The following is a 19,709-nucleotide window of genomic DNA, read 5'->3' as shown; positions in this document are numbered from 1 at the left end:
TCTTCCTAGAATTACTTCTTCCTGGTGCAACACACACACACACACACACACAGTTCCATGCAAAAATTTTTCTCCTTGAAAACTTTCATAGTCTTTTTCTTCATCAAATAGTTGTAATAGCAGTAATGATTATTCTCAGAAAGGATGACTTACTTAAGTTCTATAATTTTCAGATCCAAATCTTAAAAATTTTGTCAAAATTTATACTGTTCTGATATTTTTAACATTAAAACCACTAGTCAAATTATATCTCAATAAGTTGGTTTGATGAATTGTTAGCTATTACAAATAATTTTGCTCATACAATTTATTGTTAAGGAAGTGATTTTAGAGAAAAAAAACATCTGTTTTTATAGACAGTATTCTTATTACTGCCCAGCCTGCTGCCCTTTGGAGTAAACTAAACTTTTTTTGAAACACAATGATGATTTGACTGGTGAGGCATCGAAAGGTTTGAAACGTCAGACTGGGTCATTCTCTCTGCTGTTCCCACTGCAGCACCCGCCTCACTTCCTCTAGGGCAGGCTGTGTTACTGTCTTTTAGACCTGCTGAATAACCACTGTCCTTACTGTCTCCTCCTGCTCTGTGCATATGCGTGTGTACAGTAAAGAGGGCTGGCCACTCCAGTGCCTATTCTACAGCCAAATCCCCAGGTGAGCCAGGGTCCTTACAGCTTTGTCACTCCGCTGGGTTTTTGTTTCTGTCTTTGGCTGCATTTTTGTTTCCTTTGCTCCATTTTCATGAGTGTATCTGGTCTTCTCCTGTGGACATCTGTGCCATGTGCAATGTTTTACAATGCACAGGCCACTTCAGCCTCTCTGCTGAACCATGTAACCTAAGAAGATTCCTAAATGCCTGTCTGTGTAGTCAAAGCACAGTGATCCAGGGGAAGGCAGCCACCTCCAGGATGTCTGTGTTCCAGTGAGCTGTAGAAAGTGTTACATGACTGAAAAGCTAAAGTTTGTTAGCTGAGGCAGGCAGTGGTGGCATGCACCTCTAATCCCAGCACCCAGGAGGCAGAGACAGGCAGATCTCTGTAAATTCTAGGACAGCCTGGTCTACAGAGTGTGTTCCAGAACACTGTTACATAGAGAAACCCTGTCTCAAAACAAAACAAGTTTCTTAGTAATAAAGATAATGGAAGGAATTCTAACCTCACACTTTGTTGATCCCTGTGTTAAAGGATTGGGAATCACTAAAATCTTCTACTTCAAAGTACTTTATGATGGCCTGTGCCAGACTAGGATAAGGAAGTGTTTTCTGTGCATAAAAGGAAGCAACCAACACTGCATCTTTTTAGTTGGGAAGCAATTATTTTCATACAGCGTTCTACGCTCAGACTTTCTACATAGGTGACAGTTGACACTGGGTTTTTTAACCAAAGGTTAAAATTGAACTTATTTAAATTGTATTGACTCTGTAGTGTCTTAAAAATGGAAAAGCTAATGGAACATTGATGTGTTTGGATATAGTTTTCTGGCTCGGTGCTTCCTAGCTTTTGATTTCAGGTGACAGATTTATAGATGTTTGTCAGGAAAATTATTAAATAAAAGTAGAGAGAGTGGCTCAAGAGTCAGGTATGATTAACTTTGTCCCCTGAGATCTGAAGAAAAAATTTACTGAACATTTTGTTGCTGCATTTGTCTTCAGACCATCTACTATTCTATAACAAAGCTTAGTGAATACTTAAATGTTGTGGGTTTTGTTTTTTTTTAATCTGAATTTGGATAGTGTCAGCCTCAGACTCCTCAGTGAAAGTTGTGAGACTTCAACACATCTCAGAAGCAAATGGTCTTTAGGCGAGGCCACTGGAGACATGCTTAGCACTTTAGAAAACTGAAAGCCCCTGCCGCTGTTGTCTGTCCACAGTGACTCTAAATTGTGCTGTGTTACCAGTAGTGTTTTCTCCTCACTCTCTAAAGGGCAGAGAGTACTGTTACAACCACACTATCAGAAGTGCTTGCTTGTACAGAGGCTTGGCTGTGCTGGTACCTGCAGTCCAGCTGTTCAGGAGGCTAAGGTAGGAGAGTTGTGAGCCTGAGCAATGCAGCAAGGCCGTTTTTAAACAGCAGCAGCAACAACAACAACAACAACAACAACAACTTCAGGGATTAACTGAAATTTCAGACAGTAACTTTATAAACATAATACTGTTCATGTCAATCTTAGGATAGAAAGTGCTGCTTTGAGAGAGGTTTCTGAGTCTACGTAACCTTCCAACAAAACTGTGTAAATAGCTAAGTACTCCTTTAAAATACACAGATAGTAAAGTAGATAATATTTAGTCAGTCTAACTATAATGAGTCTTATAAATACTGCTTTTAGAGAACAGAGAGGTGGCTGAGTGGTTAAGAGTGCTTGCTCTGTGGTTGAGGACCAGCCGTGAGATCTTAGCACAAACAGCACAACCAAGTGTCCTATGGATGCCTGTGTTCCCAGTTCTGATGTCAGGTGGAGGCGTGGTTGCTGGGGCTTGCTGCTTTCCAACATAGCAAAGAAAATACAAACCATGGATACAGGGGGAGTCCCCATCTTGAGGGAATAGGCAGAGAGTGATGGTGAGGAGATTTGATGCTCTTTTCTGGCCTCTGTTGTACAAACTTGTAACCATTCAGTCAACGTACACACACACACACACACACACACACACACACATTCCACACTTTTCTGAAATGCTGGTTTTAGGTTTTTAGTTGTGAATCTTTAAGCATAGTTTGTAAAGATAAAAAATATTCAGAGCCATCAAATGGAAATCCTTCCCAATGTATTTCTTACCTTTTAATTGTAGAGGGGGATAAAGTCACCTGGAAGGAAGTTAGAGAAGGTGGTGGAGGGGAGGGAGTGCTGTGGACATGCTGGCTGGTCACCACGCTTCCGCGAGTGCAGCCATGAAGGGAACGGATGTCACATGGCACCTTCAGGTCCATGATTAGTCTCTGTAGAATTTCACCGAAACGCACTGGCTCCGAGAGTCGGTGTCTTACAATGGGAGCTCTCTGGGGGAGGATGGACGTGTAGTTACTAATGTGGGTTAAATCCCTAGCAGTGAGTTTCCTTAGCTAGACTTCTAGGAAACCTGTCTACTCCCAAACCGGCCTTGGCGAGGAACTAATTTTTCTGTTAGTCCCACTCCGCCACCTTCTAATGCAGCCTCTCTGTCAGTGTGGTGCCAGAAGAAAGCCCACAGTGCTTGTGGACTGTGATTTGGTGACCTGTACAGATCTGTGAAAGGGATGAAGGGTTGAGTGAAATTGTCTCCACTCCCAGCAAGCTTCCTAGCTTTCTGCCCATAATGATCTATTTTATGTGAATTGCCTTGAAAGAGATTTTAGAGACTCCTCAAGAGCAGTTTTCAGGCTTACAGCAAATCTGAGCCAAAGATTCAGGTCTCCTGGATCTCTTTTTTGCACAAACACTCACAGCCTCCCTTATCACCACCTTCATGAAGAAGAGCACAGTTGTTGCATGCAACACTTTATTATCACCCAGCGTTCATGATCCGCAAATCACTCTTGATGGTTGTGCATTCTGTGATTTTGGCAAATTCACATAACAAATGCCCACCATCAATGTCATGCAGAGTAGTTTCTGTGCCTTAAAATCCTTTATAGGAAATAAGTAATTGGGTCTGCAGAGGTATCTCAGGCAGTAAGATGCCTGTTGAGCAAGCGTGAGGACCTGGAGTTCAGATCCCAGTACCCTGTGTAAAGGTGGGAAAAGCCATGCATCTATAATCCCAGCACTGGGAGGTGGATACAGATAGGTCTCTGGAGCTCACTTTTCCGGGCAGCCTAGCTGAATTTATGAGTTTATATTCAGTGAGAGATCTTGTCTTGAGAAATAAGGTGGAGGGCTTTGTCCTCCTCACACATGAAGGAAAAATACACATGCACCCCCCACCCACACACTAAAATCTATGTTAATCAAGTGATTTAGAATTAAGAATATTAACTGGGTGGTGACGCATGCCTTTAATCTCAGCACTTGGGAGGCAGAGGCAGGTGGCTCTTAGTGAGTTCGATGCCAGCTTGGTCTACAAAATAAGCTCCAGGACAGCTAGGACTGTTACACAGAGAAACCCTGTCTCGAAAAACAAAAACAAACAAGCAAAAAAGAATTAGAAAAATTAAAAATGTGGGTTAAAAAATTTAAAATATTGAAAAATATCTACCCTTCGTAAAAACACAAAATAATAGACAGAAATGACTTCATAAACACAGCCATCCCTGCTCACAAATGGTTTACTGTTCATATATGCTTCTCGGTCTACAATCTCTGCATCCACTCAGAACTGGCACTGCCTTTTAGTCAACTGTGCAGGCTGTCTGCCTTCACGTTTGACTTTATGCACTTAATTCAGGTGATCTAAAATAGCACTGCCTGCCTCCTATGTTTGAAAACAAAAGTGTACTTCATTCTGCTTTTCACGAAGATGAGTGGCAGCTTTCATCTGCTTTGGGCAGGAGCTTTTGAGGATTGCTTTTGAAGTAAGAGGGATTACAAGTTCTTTTCAGAGGAGAACAATGACTGATCCCAGATATTAACCAAAGCTTCTTGAGATTCCCGCAGAAATAGATCAGGATGATGGGATTGGAAGTGGGTGAAGGATACTGTGATGGTTGGCCAACACTCTGCAGGCTCGTGTCTGTGATTGACCTCCCCTACAAACAGGATTGGCTGTTGTCTGTTCAGCATAGACTCCCATTCGAGCTCTCTACCAAAGAGATATATGGAGGTGTAGAAGGTGGTACATAGAAAACTACCAGTATTTGCTAAGGAATGGGGGAAATTAAACTGTGAAGAAAATGGGAGGATTAGAAATAACTAGCCTATATTAAAAAGTATTTGAATAAATTATCTTTTAATGGCCTTGAGTTAAATAATAGTATAAGAAGAAATAGTTACTTTCACTTTCCATTAAGAATGTTAAAGAAGTTAAAGGTTAGGGTTGTAGCTCAGTGGTAGAGCATGTGCAAAACATGTATGGAAAGCTTAGCTCAGTCAGCACCAAAAACAGAATAGGAGGGAAGGAAGGCAGGCACACACACATGCACACACACTCAGATACACACACATACATACCAGATACACACGCATACACACATGCACTCGTGTTATTTGGACTGATTTGAAAGAACCATAAGCATTTCTCAGTGACTCACGTTGGTACACATCACGATAAAGATGGATAGTGGCAGTTTGTAATGGCTGTCATCACAGACCTTCATGACACGGTAGCCATTTGTCTGTATTTTCTGGAAGGCAGGTTGTGTGGACAGTGTCTCCCGCTCACACCTGTAATTCCATGATTGTCTTCTATATTTGTTTATATCATTGTTGGGACACTATTATTGCAAATAATTCTAATTTCACGCCTTGTCTGACTTTGTCTGTATTGCAGTAAGATACATTGCTTTTGCTTTGTGCTGATTTGTTATCTGCTTTGGGCTTTAAATGAAGCAAAGCTTCATGGGAGCCTTTTTGTGCATGTGCTCGGTGTTTTCACAATCGAGTTGTTTGGAGTTCTGATGGCCGTCTCTCTGTTGTTTCCTGGCCAGTTAATGGAACTCCCAGCAGCCAGCTTTCTACTCCCAAGTCCACGAAGTCCTCCAGTTCCTCTCCAACCAGCCCAGGAAGTTTCAGAGGATTGAAGGTATGAAGGGAGAGATGTGGCCCGTTTATGTAGTCTGTTATTTGTGTGGTTTAACAGATTTGTTTGTGAGCTTGAAAAGCCTGCGCTTGAGCCTGTCATCATATCAACCAGCCTCCTTAGCAACTCTCACAGTGTTCACATTCTGTGAAAATACAAGGTTGTGATGGGTTGAACAAAATGTGGTGGAACCAAGTAGTATTCTAATTATTGTAGAGGATTGCAACAGCAAAGCACTGGACAACACTGTGATTCATCTCAAAAGACCCTCTGCAATCATGATTTTAACTTCACTAATGTATTTTGACTTTATTGAAGTCTACAACTTGGGAGAAAGATCAATATAACATTGTAGGTGGACATTTCTGTCCCACCAGCAGCTAAAAGGTCAGAGTCTAGACTGTTAACCGCTCTCAAGGGTTCTCCCCTAAGACACACATTTTATTCTAACTGCCTTGGGTTCTCTGCTTAAAGGGGCCAGACTGTGGATGTCCTTCTCCAATCCTACAATACCGCATATGAATGCAGCAGTTATATTCCATAGGGATGCTACAAAAACTATGCATGGCTTTGTGTCTACAAACATTCAGCTGATTAGTAGCTTTATTTCATGTAAGTTTTTCTTCTTTTAGACAAACTGACAATTAAGAATTCAATCATGGTATAAACTGGCATCATCCAATTTAATACTTCAGGAAAATGCCTTTAAAATTTTAATATATTGGGGCTGGAAAACTGGCTCAGTGGTTAAGAGCATTGGCTGCTCTTCCTGAGGTCCTGAGTTCAATTCCCAGCAACCATATGGTGTCTCACAACCATCTGTAATGAGATGTGATGCCCAGAAAGACTGAGCACCCATATATATAAAATAAATAAATATAAAAAAATTTTAATATATTTATTTAAAGATTTATTAGTTTATTTTTTAATGTGTATAAATGTCTCCTGTGTGTATGTCTACTGCCAAGAGAACCCAGAAGAGGGTGTCATATCTCCTGGAATTGGAGTTACAAACAGTTTTGAGCTGCCAGGTGGGTGCTGGGAACCAAATCTGGGTTTTAAACAGTTCTCTAAACTGCTGAGCCATCTCTTAAGCCCCTAAAATATTTTTAATTACATCTGTTTAGTGTGTGCCTCTGTGTGTGCGTGAGTGTGTGTTTGCATGCAGAAGTCAGAGCACAAGGTGCAGGGTCAGTTATCTTCTGCTGTTGGGGTTCCAGTGACCAACCTCAGTCATCTGGTGTCAGGCTTCACTTGTTAAATCACCTGATCCCTCCCTCCTTCCCCCCTCCCTCCCTTCCTTCATTTAAGACAGGGTATCATTCTGTAGCCCCAGATTGCTTGGAACTCACCATGCAAACCAGACTAGCCTTGAACTTACAGCAATTCTCCTTCAATCTAAACTAACTTATAAGACTAACAACTGTTTTCATCTTATCAGATATAACTTGCCAAAAGGGAAACTTCCCAAAGTTAGGGTTGGGGAAGAGTTTTGTTTTTGTCTTTCCAGAAGAATGAAGGGATCTGAAGACCACTGAACAAATCAGACATTTAAAGAAAAAGAATGAATCAATGAGAGAAAATGTTCCAAGAAAGAGAGTAAATTGGCCTATATCACATTTTCAACAGGATAAAATTTCATAAATCTTCCCAAATGTTTGTTTCTGCTGTTCTCTACATATAGTGCAAAATGGTCTTTTTGTAGTTCTAGTCCAGTTAAAAGTTAAAGCTGGATTTGGAGTTGGAATGTGGCTTTCTCCTTCTCTAAACCCAAGCATGCTTGCTAAAAAAAAAAAAAAAAAAAAAAAAAAAAAAAAAAAAAAATACAGAATCTCTGTCTCAGGTCAGAAGAACCACCTGATATGAGACAGAAGAAAAACAAAAATTAAGGGGCTTTCTGTTGCCACTAATCTCATAACTTTGATTTTGACCCTTTAAAACTTTCCTTAAGGTACAAATATCATCTCAAATTTATAAAATTAATGTATATTATATATATTAAACTTTCTGTCATGATATTAATGGTTATATAGAGTATCAGCTAATTCTAGAAAAAGGCTTCATCTAGCTTCCTGTAGATGGTTTTGGATTTGAGTCTCTATCTGGTAACTAGGAATTAAGTTTTTATACTCTGAATGTATATAATAAATTATGGTCCTTTAACCTCTTCAAGATCTGCTACATATGACATTTAAAATGTTTAAGTTTTCAGCAGTGAAGCAAGACTGTGTGTAACAGAGATACTTGAAGTCTCCAAAAGAATGATGTGGCCTCACAATGATGGATTTGGATTGTGGACTGTTTCAGTGGGTGTAGCCATCATGGCCTTGACCTCTTTGGTCATATTCTCCTTCTTCCCACTCTTCAACTTGAACTTTGGGAGATCAGGAGCTCGTGGGAGCTCACCAACACCAGCCAGACTGGGGAGGAACAAGCATAGGACCAAACTAGTCCCTCTGAATGTGGGTGATAGTTGCATGGCTGGGGCAGACTGAGGGGCCACTGGCAATGGCACCGGGATTTATTCCTACTGCATGTACTGGCTTTTTGGGAACCTATTCTCTTGGATGGATACCTTGCTCAGCCTAGATACAGTAGGGAGGGCCTTGGACCTTCCCAAAGCAATGTGCCTTTCCCTCTCTGAGGAGTAGATGGAGGTGGGTGGGGGGGTAAGTGGAGGAAATGGGAGGAGTGGAGGGAGTGGGAACTTGGATTGGTATGTATAATGAAAAGAGATAGTTTGTTTTCTTAAAAAAAAAACAAAGTTTGAAGAAAACACAATAATATACATAATCCAGACTCTGTAATTTTCCATCTTTATGTGCCTTTTCTTTTCCTCTATGACTTTTTAATATTTTATTATCTTTACTCCTTTAACCTGTGAGTATCAGTATTATATTTATTGTCTCTTTAAAGACTTTGTTTTATTTTTAAAAACTATTTTCTTTTTATAACTGTCTATCTTTTTCTTCTCTCTCCCTATGTGCATTTTTAAAACACATTATGTCTTGTTTAGAGATCTTTTATGTCTGAATCTGTCCTGTTGTGTATCTGAAATCCTTTTCTGACCAGGATCTTTTTTTAAAATGGTAAGCAGTGTGGTCACTGAGGCCCCAGACGCTGGCTCCACCTCTCTCAGGCTTTCAATATGATGGAGATATATTTACCACCAGTTCTGGGACTGCTGGATTGGAGCCGTGCTTACACATCAACTCTGGGAAACACCATACAACACATAAACCTTTTTTTGTCAGAGTAAAAGCTAAATCTGCCATGCAGCATGCTGGGCTGTCTGGAAGTGTCTCTGTGTGTGGCAGTGGGAGTTCACAATGCTCTCCTGCCCGTGCCTGCCTAACAGACCTGATCTCGTTGTTTGCCCAGAGTGCTGAGCAACTGGCATGCTCGCTTTCAGCTACTTTCTTCCTAATCCTGGGCCAAAGTGGGTGTCGGGCCATGCCAGTTAGCCCCAATTGTTTGGGCGCCATTATGTAAACAGAGACTGTGCTTTCATTTCCTGGCCACCCAGACCCAAACAATCACACAAAAACTATATTAATTACAGTGCTGTTTGGCCAATGGCTCAAATGTATTTCCAGCTAGCTCTTATATCTTAAATTAACCTATTTCTATTAGTCTGTATCGCCATGAACCTGTGACTTACCAGTGAGGTTCTGGGTGTCTTTCTCTTTCAGCAGCTCCTTGACATCTGCCTGACTCCGCCTTCTTTCTCCTTGCATTCAGTTTAGTTTTCCTGCCTATATATATTCTTTCCTGCCATAGGCCAAAGCAGCCTCTTTATTAACCAGTGCTAATAAAATATATTCACAGCATACAGAGGGCAAGCCCGTATATTCCCAGAGAATGACACTGAATTAGGTTAGCCAGGTGCTCATAAAATCAGAACCCACAAGGCTACAGTTCTTCCTGCCTTCGTCCAGTTGGGAGCAAGCATACATGCTGACCTACTTCCTGCCTATGTACCTCCCACCTATGTGTGATCAAGCACATCCTTTCCAGTTGGGGCAACCAACCTTGTTTATCTTGGATAAACAACAGCCCCCAGCATTCCGTGAAGTTACTTGTTCTTGGCAAGCAGGGCTTATAGGTTGACTTGGCCTTCACACAGTTCAGACAGGAGTCTCCTTCACAGCAGGTGTTTGGCTACCTCTCATAATCTTGGCACCAAGAGTTCTTTGCAGTGAGGCCAATTCGTGAAGGTTTACAAGGGTGCTTAGCCTCCTGGTGCTCTCAGAACCCCCCCCCCCCGTCCTCTAGTTGTTAAAGAATTCTGCGAATCCCAGTTAAGCCTTGGCAACTAAGACCAAAGTCTTTGATCAGAGGGTTGAGGTAGAACGAGAGAAGCTAGTGTGCAGCCTTGTGGACACCTGAGTCAGCTCTCTCTCGTTTAGAGGCAGACACAGGGTATCCAGTCAGAGTGTCTGGGTTTGGTGTTGATGTGGCCTACCACTGCCTATGTGACCTTGGGCAAGTCATATGTTGCTCTTTCCTATAAAAAGAGGGTTCAGCTGGGCGGTGATGGCAAATGCCTTTAATCCCAGCACTCTGGAAGCAGAGGCAGGCAGATGTCTGTGAGCTCTAGGCCAGCGTGGTCTACAAACTGAGTTCCAGGACACACTCCAAAAGTAACACAGAGAAACCCTGTCTCAAAAACAAAGCAAAACAAAAAAGGAGGGCTCATAGGTTGGACTGAGGCACTGAGATAGACTCAACACAGAGAAAACACTTAGGACATCTTTGGTATTCTTACTCTAACTGTGGGGTCTCTAGGTTCAGACTCACATGAAGGAAATTTCAAATGGAACACGCAAGTGCACAATAGTGTGTAAGAAGGAAGGTAAACTTGGGAGAAGTCAGACTGAGTTTTTCTTTTCCTTTCCTTTATTTTATGTTCTTAGAAATATTCTGGCCAAGAACCCCTAGCTCCAAGAGAGTAAAAATCCTAAGGAACATTCTTAATCCTTAAGGATCCTAAGGAACGTTCTTGGAACCCAGGAAGCTGCAGGCACATGAGGCATAGTCTTGTGGTTCATACAGATTCCAGAGCCCCCATCACTGGCCATGCGCGCTGGGATGGAGTTCAGGCTTCAGAAGGTTTGTTATGAACAGGTCCTAAGTTCTGTAGCTGAGGGAAGGGAGGTTCAGAAAGGGTAGGGAGGCTCACATTTCACTGCTTCCTCCTGCCTATTACTGACTTTACTTCCCAAATCGCCCCTTCTTTTCTTCCACGTCCTTTTCATGTATCCCAACACTTAATGGCTTAACAACAGTAAATACTTATCTCCTCACGGGTTCTTTGGAGTTGGGTTTCAGGGGCAGACTAATTAGGGGTTATGGGCAGACTCTTTCATTGCTAGTTGGTGAGGTACACATCAGGGTAGAGTCACCTGAGGCTTGATAGGAATGGGGTATCCACCTATCAGGTGACTTCTTCCTTTGCTGACAGTTGGGTTAGAGGCAGGGCAATAGAAACTGGAAGAGGAGGTTTTACAGGTTAACGTACCAAAGGTAAAGGGCAGCTGGGAAAAGATTGGCAAATTTAGTTTACTGAACTTCCTTCAGCTAAGAGAGCAGGAGCACTATGCTAACAACCCATAAAAGGTCACCTCACCCCAACCCTTTTTTCTTGCCCACAGAGTGCTGAGCCACAGAGAAGATAGGCCACATCTCCAGGCTCCTCTGTGTCTCCCCGTTAATGAACTGTCTCCTCTCCTGTCATTGACTGTGACTCTGTGTAATTTATTTGTAGAGGCGCAAGAACCTGACCTGTGGGCTCAGATCCACACCCCCTGGAGGTCCAGAAGGCCCTGGTTCCTCCCCCATTGACTTCTTCATGGGTTAACTTTATGTCCTCAAACGGTGCCTGCTAACTTTTCCTGGAACCAAGTGACAGGAAAAGGATGCCAGACAGCTCTTGTTTCTTTAACTTAACTTTGGGAGCCAGACCTTATATTCCCACAGTGTCTTAGAAGTCACACAGGGCCAGGCGGTGGTGGCGCACGCCTTTAATCCCAGCACTCGGGAGGCAGAGGCAGGCGGATCTCTGTGAGTTCAAGACCAGCCTGGTCTACAGAGCTAGTTCCAGGACAGGCTCCAAAACCACAGAGAAACCCTGTCTCGAACCCCCCCCCCAAAAAAAAAAGTCACACAGGTCAGCCAGTTCAGCATGGGAGGAGGAGGGTCAGGCTCAGGGTTTAGCTGCCTTAGCAGCAATCCCGTTTCCATCTTTCTGCTAACCATGCAGAACTTTAGTTTTAGGCTGCCTTTCTTTTCCACTCTGATCTCCCCAAATTCCTGTGCATGTGCCTGCTTGAAGGTCACAACCGTCTGTCTCCTCATCAGTTCTACTGCTCTGTTCTCTTTCCCAAACTTTTCACCTATATTCTGAACCATCCATTCCCTGCCAATCTTTTCTCTTCAGGTCTTGGAACCCCCTCCCCTCTTAATCCTACGTTTCTGGCTTTGTCCTTGACCTCAGCCTGTGATTTCTTTTCTTTGGCAGGGCACTTTAGAGTCCCTTGGATGAGGCTGGCAGCTTTCTTCTGCAGGATTACATACTCTCCTTAAATCACGGCATTTGGGGCAGGGGCGCAGATAAGCAATAAAGAGTACTAAATGTGTCATCGACTGCCAGACAGATGAGGAAAGCACCTCCCTGGACTTTAATTCATCATCTGTCCAAACTGAAGACTTTTAAGGTAGCTGTGACTTCAGTCTTCAGAGTCAGGGCACACACAGGTTTTAAATGCCTGAGTTTTGATGCAGAGCTCCAAGCCTGGGAGCTCTCTGTGGTTGAGTGTTCTTGCTGGTTGAAAGGAGGAAGAACAAAGTCCATGTGGAATATCACCAACATCTTGCGATTATAAACTGTCTGGCGTGCTGATGTTTTATCTGATGGTGTCTCCTGGGTCTGCTGGTGGTGAAAGGCGTCCCAGATTTGTGAGGTGTGATGAAAGTGCTGCCTGATTGGCAGAGCTAAAACGTAACTCTCTGACCTCCTGAACTTGGAGCCCTCTTTCCACAGCCGTGAAATGTAAACCCACAGTAGCTGCCGACCTTAGACATTGCCGCTTCTCCCTGGAGCTTTGGCTTTTCTGGTGTATTTAAAACTAAGTTAATAATTTTCAGAATAGGGAAGTGGCCACTCTGAGGTGCTTTTCATTTCCCCAGAAACACTGTGCGGTGACTTCATCTTTGAACATAATTGATTTTGTTAGACAGAAACAGAAACAAAGAAGCAGATTAAGTAGTTTTGAAGACTTTGGTGCCCTAACAAAATAAATCATGGCATTGAATACCAGATGCTGTTTGTACATGGTGGTTACTCGGTTAGTTTGGTGAGTTTGGGGATAGTTCAGCCTCCTGGGCTGCAACCCATTAGGGTAGATGAGGGTTCACCATGCAAACCAGTGTGTACAACTTAGAACTTTATTCGAATGTGTTTGTGTTCAATGCTCCTTTGGTCGTGAACACAGGACACTGGAAGCCCTTCATGTTAGTAACATTAGAAGTAACTGGGTGAAGTTAGACTTAGAGGTTGCTGCAGTGACAACCACGGCACCCTGGATCCTAGAGATTATGAAATTCACAGTGAAGGCATGTGGTACCTCCAGTCTCTTACTCAAAAGCAGTAAGCCTGAATCTTACTCGAAGGGCTAGCTCATGGATAGGACAGAGTTCTAGCTGATTTTGACTGACCGCAGTCTATGGAGGTGTGCTCAGAGATGGGTGGGTTCAAGTCGGCACATTCCACACAGCTGTCAAGCTAGCCACTGTCTTGCTTCTTATTTACATACACAGTGGGTTCTGTTTATCAACATTAACAAGCTACATATCTCAAATGAAGTGAGTATGTGGGTAATTCTTTTAGTAGGGACAGGGAAATGCAAAAAAAAAATTTGCAAAAGAAATAGAACTTTTAATAGTCATTGCGGCTTCCTGTGTTTTCATTACTCTTTGTCTGTGTATCTCCAGACCACAGGGAATATTATGCCTTCTATAAATGTTCCTATTCAACCACCGCCCTTCTGCAGAGCATAATGAAAAACCAGCTTTTATGGTCCTGGAGAGCCAAGCTTCATGGTGACTTTAATCCTAAACTGAGTGATTAGAAGGTATATTTTAGTGAGATCTTGCACAAAGTGACTCCCTCTCCTAGCCCTTCCACATTGACTTCAGGCTTTCAGCCCCTGACATGGCATAGGCAGGCTTCAAGGAGTGTTTTTAACTGCTGTATGTATCCTCATAGGATTGTCAGTCATGGTCAGGATTACCAATGGTCGTGTCTCTTCATCTGCATCCTTTGGCACAGCACAGTGTGTCGCTGTAGATCTGACTGAACAGTGAAGAAAGAAAGGAAACGTTTAGATATTTTATTATGTCTTGGGCTCTTCATCCATGCCACAGTAAAATTATCCTCTTTAGTATTATTTTATGACTTTTTTTAAAAAAAAAATGAAAGCCTTGTTTCCAAGTAGAGGAATATATTGGATAAGTCACTTCTATTAACTCGATACAGGGATTTTGAAAAGATTTAGCACTTAAAAAAAATGTCAATATGAGAGTTGAAAAATGGTGGCTGTCATTTGCTAAAAAAGCTACAACTAAGGGTGATTCATGGAAGGTTCTGTTGGATGCACAGGAATCTAGCTAGCACTGTGTGCTCTCCCTCCACAGGGTGCCTCTGCCTTTCACACTCACTGCTTTCCATTCTGGCACTTTTTGTTTGTCAGAGAACTGGCTTTCACCACCTGTTCTATTTCCTGTTTTCTTTCCATGCTTTTTCTTACCCCAGACTCACAGTACAAAGCAGGTTTACAAGGAACTGGGATAGGAGAGGAGAGGGGCTTTCTAAAATAAACAGTAAGGAAGTTACTAAGGTCCACAGGAACTCAGTGGATAAACACTGCAGGACTTGCAAGTATGTGTGGAAGTAAATGTGGGCTTTAGGGAGTCCTGGTCTCAATCAGGACATTCAGAAAGAAAGGAACTTAGCAGAATGTTACCGCTTGCAGGAAAGCTGAGCGCGGCTGGTCCTAACATCCCAGAAGTAGTGTGGGGACCTGTGTCCTGAGTTCTGAGCGCTGGAGACAGATGACAGGTGTCCATTCCTGACCCAGCCTCTTTCTGGGCAATGAGATTTAGACGTGTGGTGCACGCATCCCTGTCCCTGTTACTTCTTAGATTTTGGTGACCCAGCTTCCAGTCTGTTTGTTCAGAGTCCTGGGAGTAATCGGCAGGGCTACTTTTATTTATTTTTGAGATTTAATTGCAGAAAATTTCATTCTTTATTCCACCAAGAGTGAGGGTGTTGGAAATGGCAGTGCATATTTGTAATCCCAGCACTCAGGAGGTTTACACAAGGGTCATGAGTTCAGTGTGAACATGGGCTACATGTACAGCAAGACACCTGTCACAAACAAATAGAACCAGGCTGATAGTAGCTTAAGTTGGATCTTTGATTTCTCTGGCAATTTTCAGTTTAGGAAGGATTTTATTGGCAGGGGAATCAGCTTGGAATGAATGATTTAACAAATTAAAAAATTATTTACTAGAGAATCATTTTAGCTCTGTGTTAGGCATTTGGAGGGAAAGCACCCCTAACTGTGGTTGAATTAATGTGCCACATCAGTGACTTTGCTCAGTGGTTTTACAGGGGTGAGCTTATGTCAGTTCTCTAAAGTTCAGACTGGGGACTGCTGCTTTGCCTTTTGAGAGCGAAAGTTAGACTTGGAAAGTTTAAGTAACAAATAAATAAAGGAAATTATTTGAGTTAGGGTTGTACTAGCTAGGAGGGGGAGACAGCCCATGGCCTAGATGCCAGGCTGAAGATCAGAGCTTATTTTGTTGGGAAAAAAGACCCATTGGAGTCCTTGGATCCCTTAAATTCTCTAACAGCTTGTGGAATGGGAGACATGAAAAGCTCAAGAGGCCAGGTGAACCTGGGGGGTGATCTGACCCCAGAGGTAGCTGTAGGGAACAAAATAAGTTTTGTTTTGTTGTTTGTTTTTTATTTATTTATTTTGGTTTTTCAAGACAGGGTTTCTCTGTAGCTTTGGAGCTCTTGTAGACCAGCCTGGCCTTGAGTTCATAGAGATCCACTTGCCTCTGCCTCCTGAGGGCCGGGATTAAAGGTGTGCCCCTGCCTCTGCCTCCTGAGGGCCGGGATTAAAGTTGTGCCTGGCATTTGTGTTCATTTCTAAGCCTCCTCTTAGTCTCCTCTTTGAATTTGCTTTTAAACATCTCAACTTTTAGACATTTTCTTGTACAGTGCTATCAATTCTGGTGCCACTTTCAATTTCAGTGCCAAAATATAAATAAAATAGGACAAAACAAATAAAAAGGTTAAATCCTGAGAATCTGATTGTTTTGTAAGAGCTGGCTGGAGATTTAATCTAACTATTAGAATTCTCTGTGGTGCTGAGACTTACATTTGCACTAATTTTGGTGTCTGCTTAGCTGTGATGTCATAAGGCATGCTTTATGTTGTTGAAGTCAAAAGTAGCACAGTTAATTTTAAAAAGTAGTACAGTATGGATTTTTGTGATGTTAAATGTGAATTGAGACTGTATCTGTGAAATACATTTATTAATGTGTTATGTTGTATAAAGGGAAAAAGGAGGAAATTCTGTATTATTTCTGGTATCAGTCAGTTGAAATTCTATAAATACCATCTTATCACATAAGAACTAGGGAGCTAATGATTTGTAAATGTATCCTCATAATCAATGGTTATTTTCTTCTTCTCGCAGATTTCTGCTCAGGGCAGATCATCTTCCAATGTGAACGGTGGACCTGAACTTGAACGCTGCATAAGCCCTGAAGGTGCTTCTCAATCTGATCATTACCTTTATAAAGGAAATCATCTGCCTGAACTTGGTGGCAATCATAATCCCACCTGTGCCACATTCTTCCTAAATAGGGACATGATGTGTCCACCTGATAGCCCAGTTAGTTTTAGGTGTTGAGGGTGGAGTCACCTGAGGGTGTGTAGTGTCTCTTTGCTATAAACCACATTATCCCTGTTTCAGATCTGAGACCTGGGCTTACTGTCTTGTGCTCTCAATTCCTAGGTATTTCTCCATTCTCTCAGTTAGATGAACACAAATATGTTCTGCGTTGCCTTGAAGTGGTCTGATCTTAACTCACAGCCTAGCACACTTTTTCTGAGAAGGCTTTGAGCCAGGAATTGGCCTCAACACAGTGTCTTACTTTGATAGGACTTCCTTTGCTAGAACTAAAGACTCTCAAGAGTACTCCTCAGGTAGAATCCAGCCTTCTCTTGCCCAAGAGAGGAGTTGTGAAGAGGTTAGGTTAGACTTCCCTAACTGGCATTTCAGGGTTTGTTAGGCTGCTTATTCATTGTAACCAACAAGGTCAAAAGGAAACTGGCGATTCAGGCATTCTATTTAGGAAACATGCTGAGGAATTTTCTTTAGTTTCGCTATAGACCTATAAATAATTGCCTTCCATTATTTCCCAAGTACATAGGAATCGATATGAAAGAAATTTCCGTCTGACTCTGTGTTTATCCTTGGTTGCAGGTGTGAATGGGAACAGGTGCTCTGAGTCCTTCACCCTTCTGGAGAAATACAGAATCGGGAAGGTCATTGGTGATGGCAACTTTGCAGTAGTTAAAGAGTGTATGGACAGGTGAGTGGCTGAGATTTGTTCCCCCAGAGATACAGTTTTCCCTCTGGAGTTTATTCTTAAATTACTGAATTGTTCTAGTTAGGGTATCTATTGATGTGAAGAGACACCATGACCACGGAAACTCTTGTAAGGGAAGCATTTAAGTGAGGGGCCTCACAGTTTCAGAGGTTCAGTCCTTTATCATCAAGGTGGAGAGCATGACAGCATGCAGGCAGATGTGGTGCTGCAGCTGAGAGTCCTACATCTTGACACAGAGGCCACAGGAAGACAACTGACTCACCGGGCAGTGTCCTGAGCATAAGACACCTCAAAGCCCCCCCCCCCCCCCCACCGTGACCCACTTTCTCCAACAAGTCCATACCCACTCCAACAAAGCCGTACCTCCTAATAGTGTTACTCCCTATGAGTTTATAGGGAGTAACATTCAAACTAACACATGAATGAAAGGCTTTCTGGGAAATGTCTCTTTTTCCTTTCCTAAAATAATCTGCCCTTGGGACTATCCCAAGCAGTTTATTTGCAGTTATATACATAAAATTGTTTTGTATGCATGTGGTCTAAAGGACGTTCAGAACATTCAGAACTCACCCACCGCCTAGAGAAAAGTGAGGAGGAAAATGAGCCACTGGAAGAAGAAACCCTTCTGTAAGGCCAACATCGGGCTCTGCTCCATGCACTCTGTTACTTCATTGGACCTCCACAGCAGTGCTGAATAATAAATCCAGTAGCTCTGCATAAACAAGCCAGGACTGAGAGATCAGAAGGAACCAATTCTGCTTGTTCTTGGCCTTCTAAAACAATATGAAAGTCATGGTGGATGCACAATAAAGACTTTGTGTCTATAGAACACTATCCTACCTGCTTCGAACGGCTGAGTTTTATAGTTATGGCAGGTTTTCTAGAAGGTCCTGATAATTGCAGTTAGTCCATCCTATCGGATCTTCAATGATGGTTTACTTTCCCTTATATATTGCTATGTAAGAAAACCCCCGTCCTTGAAGCCTTTTACAGAGCTCTGGTGCACAGATTGCTCCCCAAGAAAACAATGAGGCATTTAAATGTACTTCCAAGGACCTGTTAGAGAAATGTGGTTTATAACATGAGGGGAGGAATTTTTTTTTAAAGATTTATTTATTTCTTATGTATACAGTGTTCTGCCTGTCTGTACCCTCTCTGGCCAGAAGAGGGCACCAGATCTCATTACAGATGGCTGTGAGCCACCATGTGGTTGCTGGGAATTGAACTCAGGTCCTCTGGAAGAGCAGTCAGTGCTCTTAACCTCTGAGCCATTTCTCCAGCCCAAGGGGAGGAATTTTTTTTTACTTCTTTTCCAGGCTGGGCCTCATCCCTGTGGACTTTGGCAGAAAGATTTGCAGATGAGAAAGCGCATGTCTTCTGAATACTTTCTAAGAATACTGTGATGGCCTCTGTTAAACTGTTTATATTTGAGTAATTTTTGGCCTGTTTAAATTTAAGTATGCTAATATCGAGTAACAAATAGTATTGGATTAAGATTTAAGATTTTTGTGTCAAATAAATGATTTCTTCAGTGCCAGGTGGGGTCTCATAGGGTGGTAATAATCTAGTGCCAGATCTTGCTGAAGGTATTGAGTAAAAGTAAGGACTAAAAGGACTGCAGTTTTCAACTATAGAGTCAGGTTGTTGAGTATTTTCTCCCCTTAATCTGATCTACTTTTATTTATTCTTCTTAGAGACCTGTCTTGAGATTTATACTTCAGTATGAGTTAATAATGTAAAAGATTTAATTAGCCTGGCTTTGTTTTTTTTCTTTTCTTTTTTGGGACTTCCTTCCTCCTCTGACCCCTCTCCATACTGTGTGTCTAAGGGTCAGAAGTGTCGGTGCTGGAGAGGGAGTTGGGAAGGAAGGTTTATTCTGATTTACAGTGCTAATGGTCCTCACTCTGATCATTCCTAGGTCCACTGGAAAAGAGTTTGCTTTAAAGATCATAGACAAGGCCAAATGCTGTGGAAAGGTACAGTATGTGCAACTGCTACGCAGAAAGAATGTGGGGGTTCACGGAGAGGGGGGTGTTTACGTGGGGACCTGAGGCCTTTGTGGAGGGAGATTTCCTGTCAGTGACAGCAAGGGAAGTAATAGTGTTCACCCTGCTGTTCCCAGCAACTTTAACTCTAAGATGGTAAGTTTATTGATCTTGGTTATACCTATAAAAACATAAAATGCTCTTTTCTGGGAGATTCCTCATCTCAAATCCAGCAACATTTAAAAGGCTAGAACTGAGGGTCATTAAATGTTACCTACTTTCATGCTAAGAGTTGGCCTTCCAGCTTCAGGAAGCTGGCAGAAAACAAGGTTCCCACACCAGAGACAAAAGGTTCCCAGGTGCTGCCCAGGGCCCAGTCGGATGC

General features: G+C 42.4%; 1 protein-coding gene across 4 annotated transcripts in view; it reads left to right on the top strand.

Annotated features, from left to right (window-relative positions):
* Window positions 1–19,709, top strand: part of Dclk2 (doublecortin like kinase 2) — a 122,579-nt gene that overhangs the window by 76,648 nt on the left and 26,222 nt on the right. For 3 of the 4 annotated variants that reach the window (XM_005344175.3, XM_013348664.2, XM_026787294.1), the window contains exons 5-9: window positions 607–654; window positions 5,560–5,654; window positions 16,421–16,493; window positions 17,213–17,321; window positions 19,258–19,315. In XM_005344175.3, coding sequence (XP_005344232.1) covers window positions 607–654; window positions 5,560–5,654; window positions 16,421–16,493; window positions 17,213–17,321; window positions 19,258–19,315 — 383 coding nt within the window. The remainder of the gene's footprint in view (window positions 1–606; window positions 655–5,559; window positions 5,655–16,420; window positions 16,494–17,212; window positions 17,322–19,257; window positions 19,316–19,709) is intronic. The other variant, XM_005344177.2, reaches the window with a different exon arrangement.

The sequence above is a fragment of the Microtus ochrogaster genome, chromosome 1 (genome assembly GCF_000317375.1).
Source record: "Microtus ochrogaster isolate Prairie Vole_2 chromosome 1, MicOch1.0, whole genome shotgun sequence".
Classification (NCBI taxonomy): Eukaryota; Metazoa; Chordata; class Mammalia; order Rodentia; family Cricetidae; genus Microtus; species Microtus ochrogaster.
The sequence above is the reverse complement of the archived record's forward strand: the minus strand, read 5'-3'. Positions and strand labels throughout refer to the sequence as shown.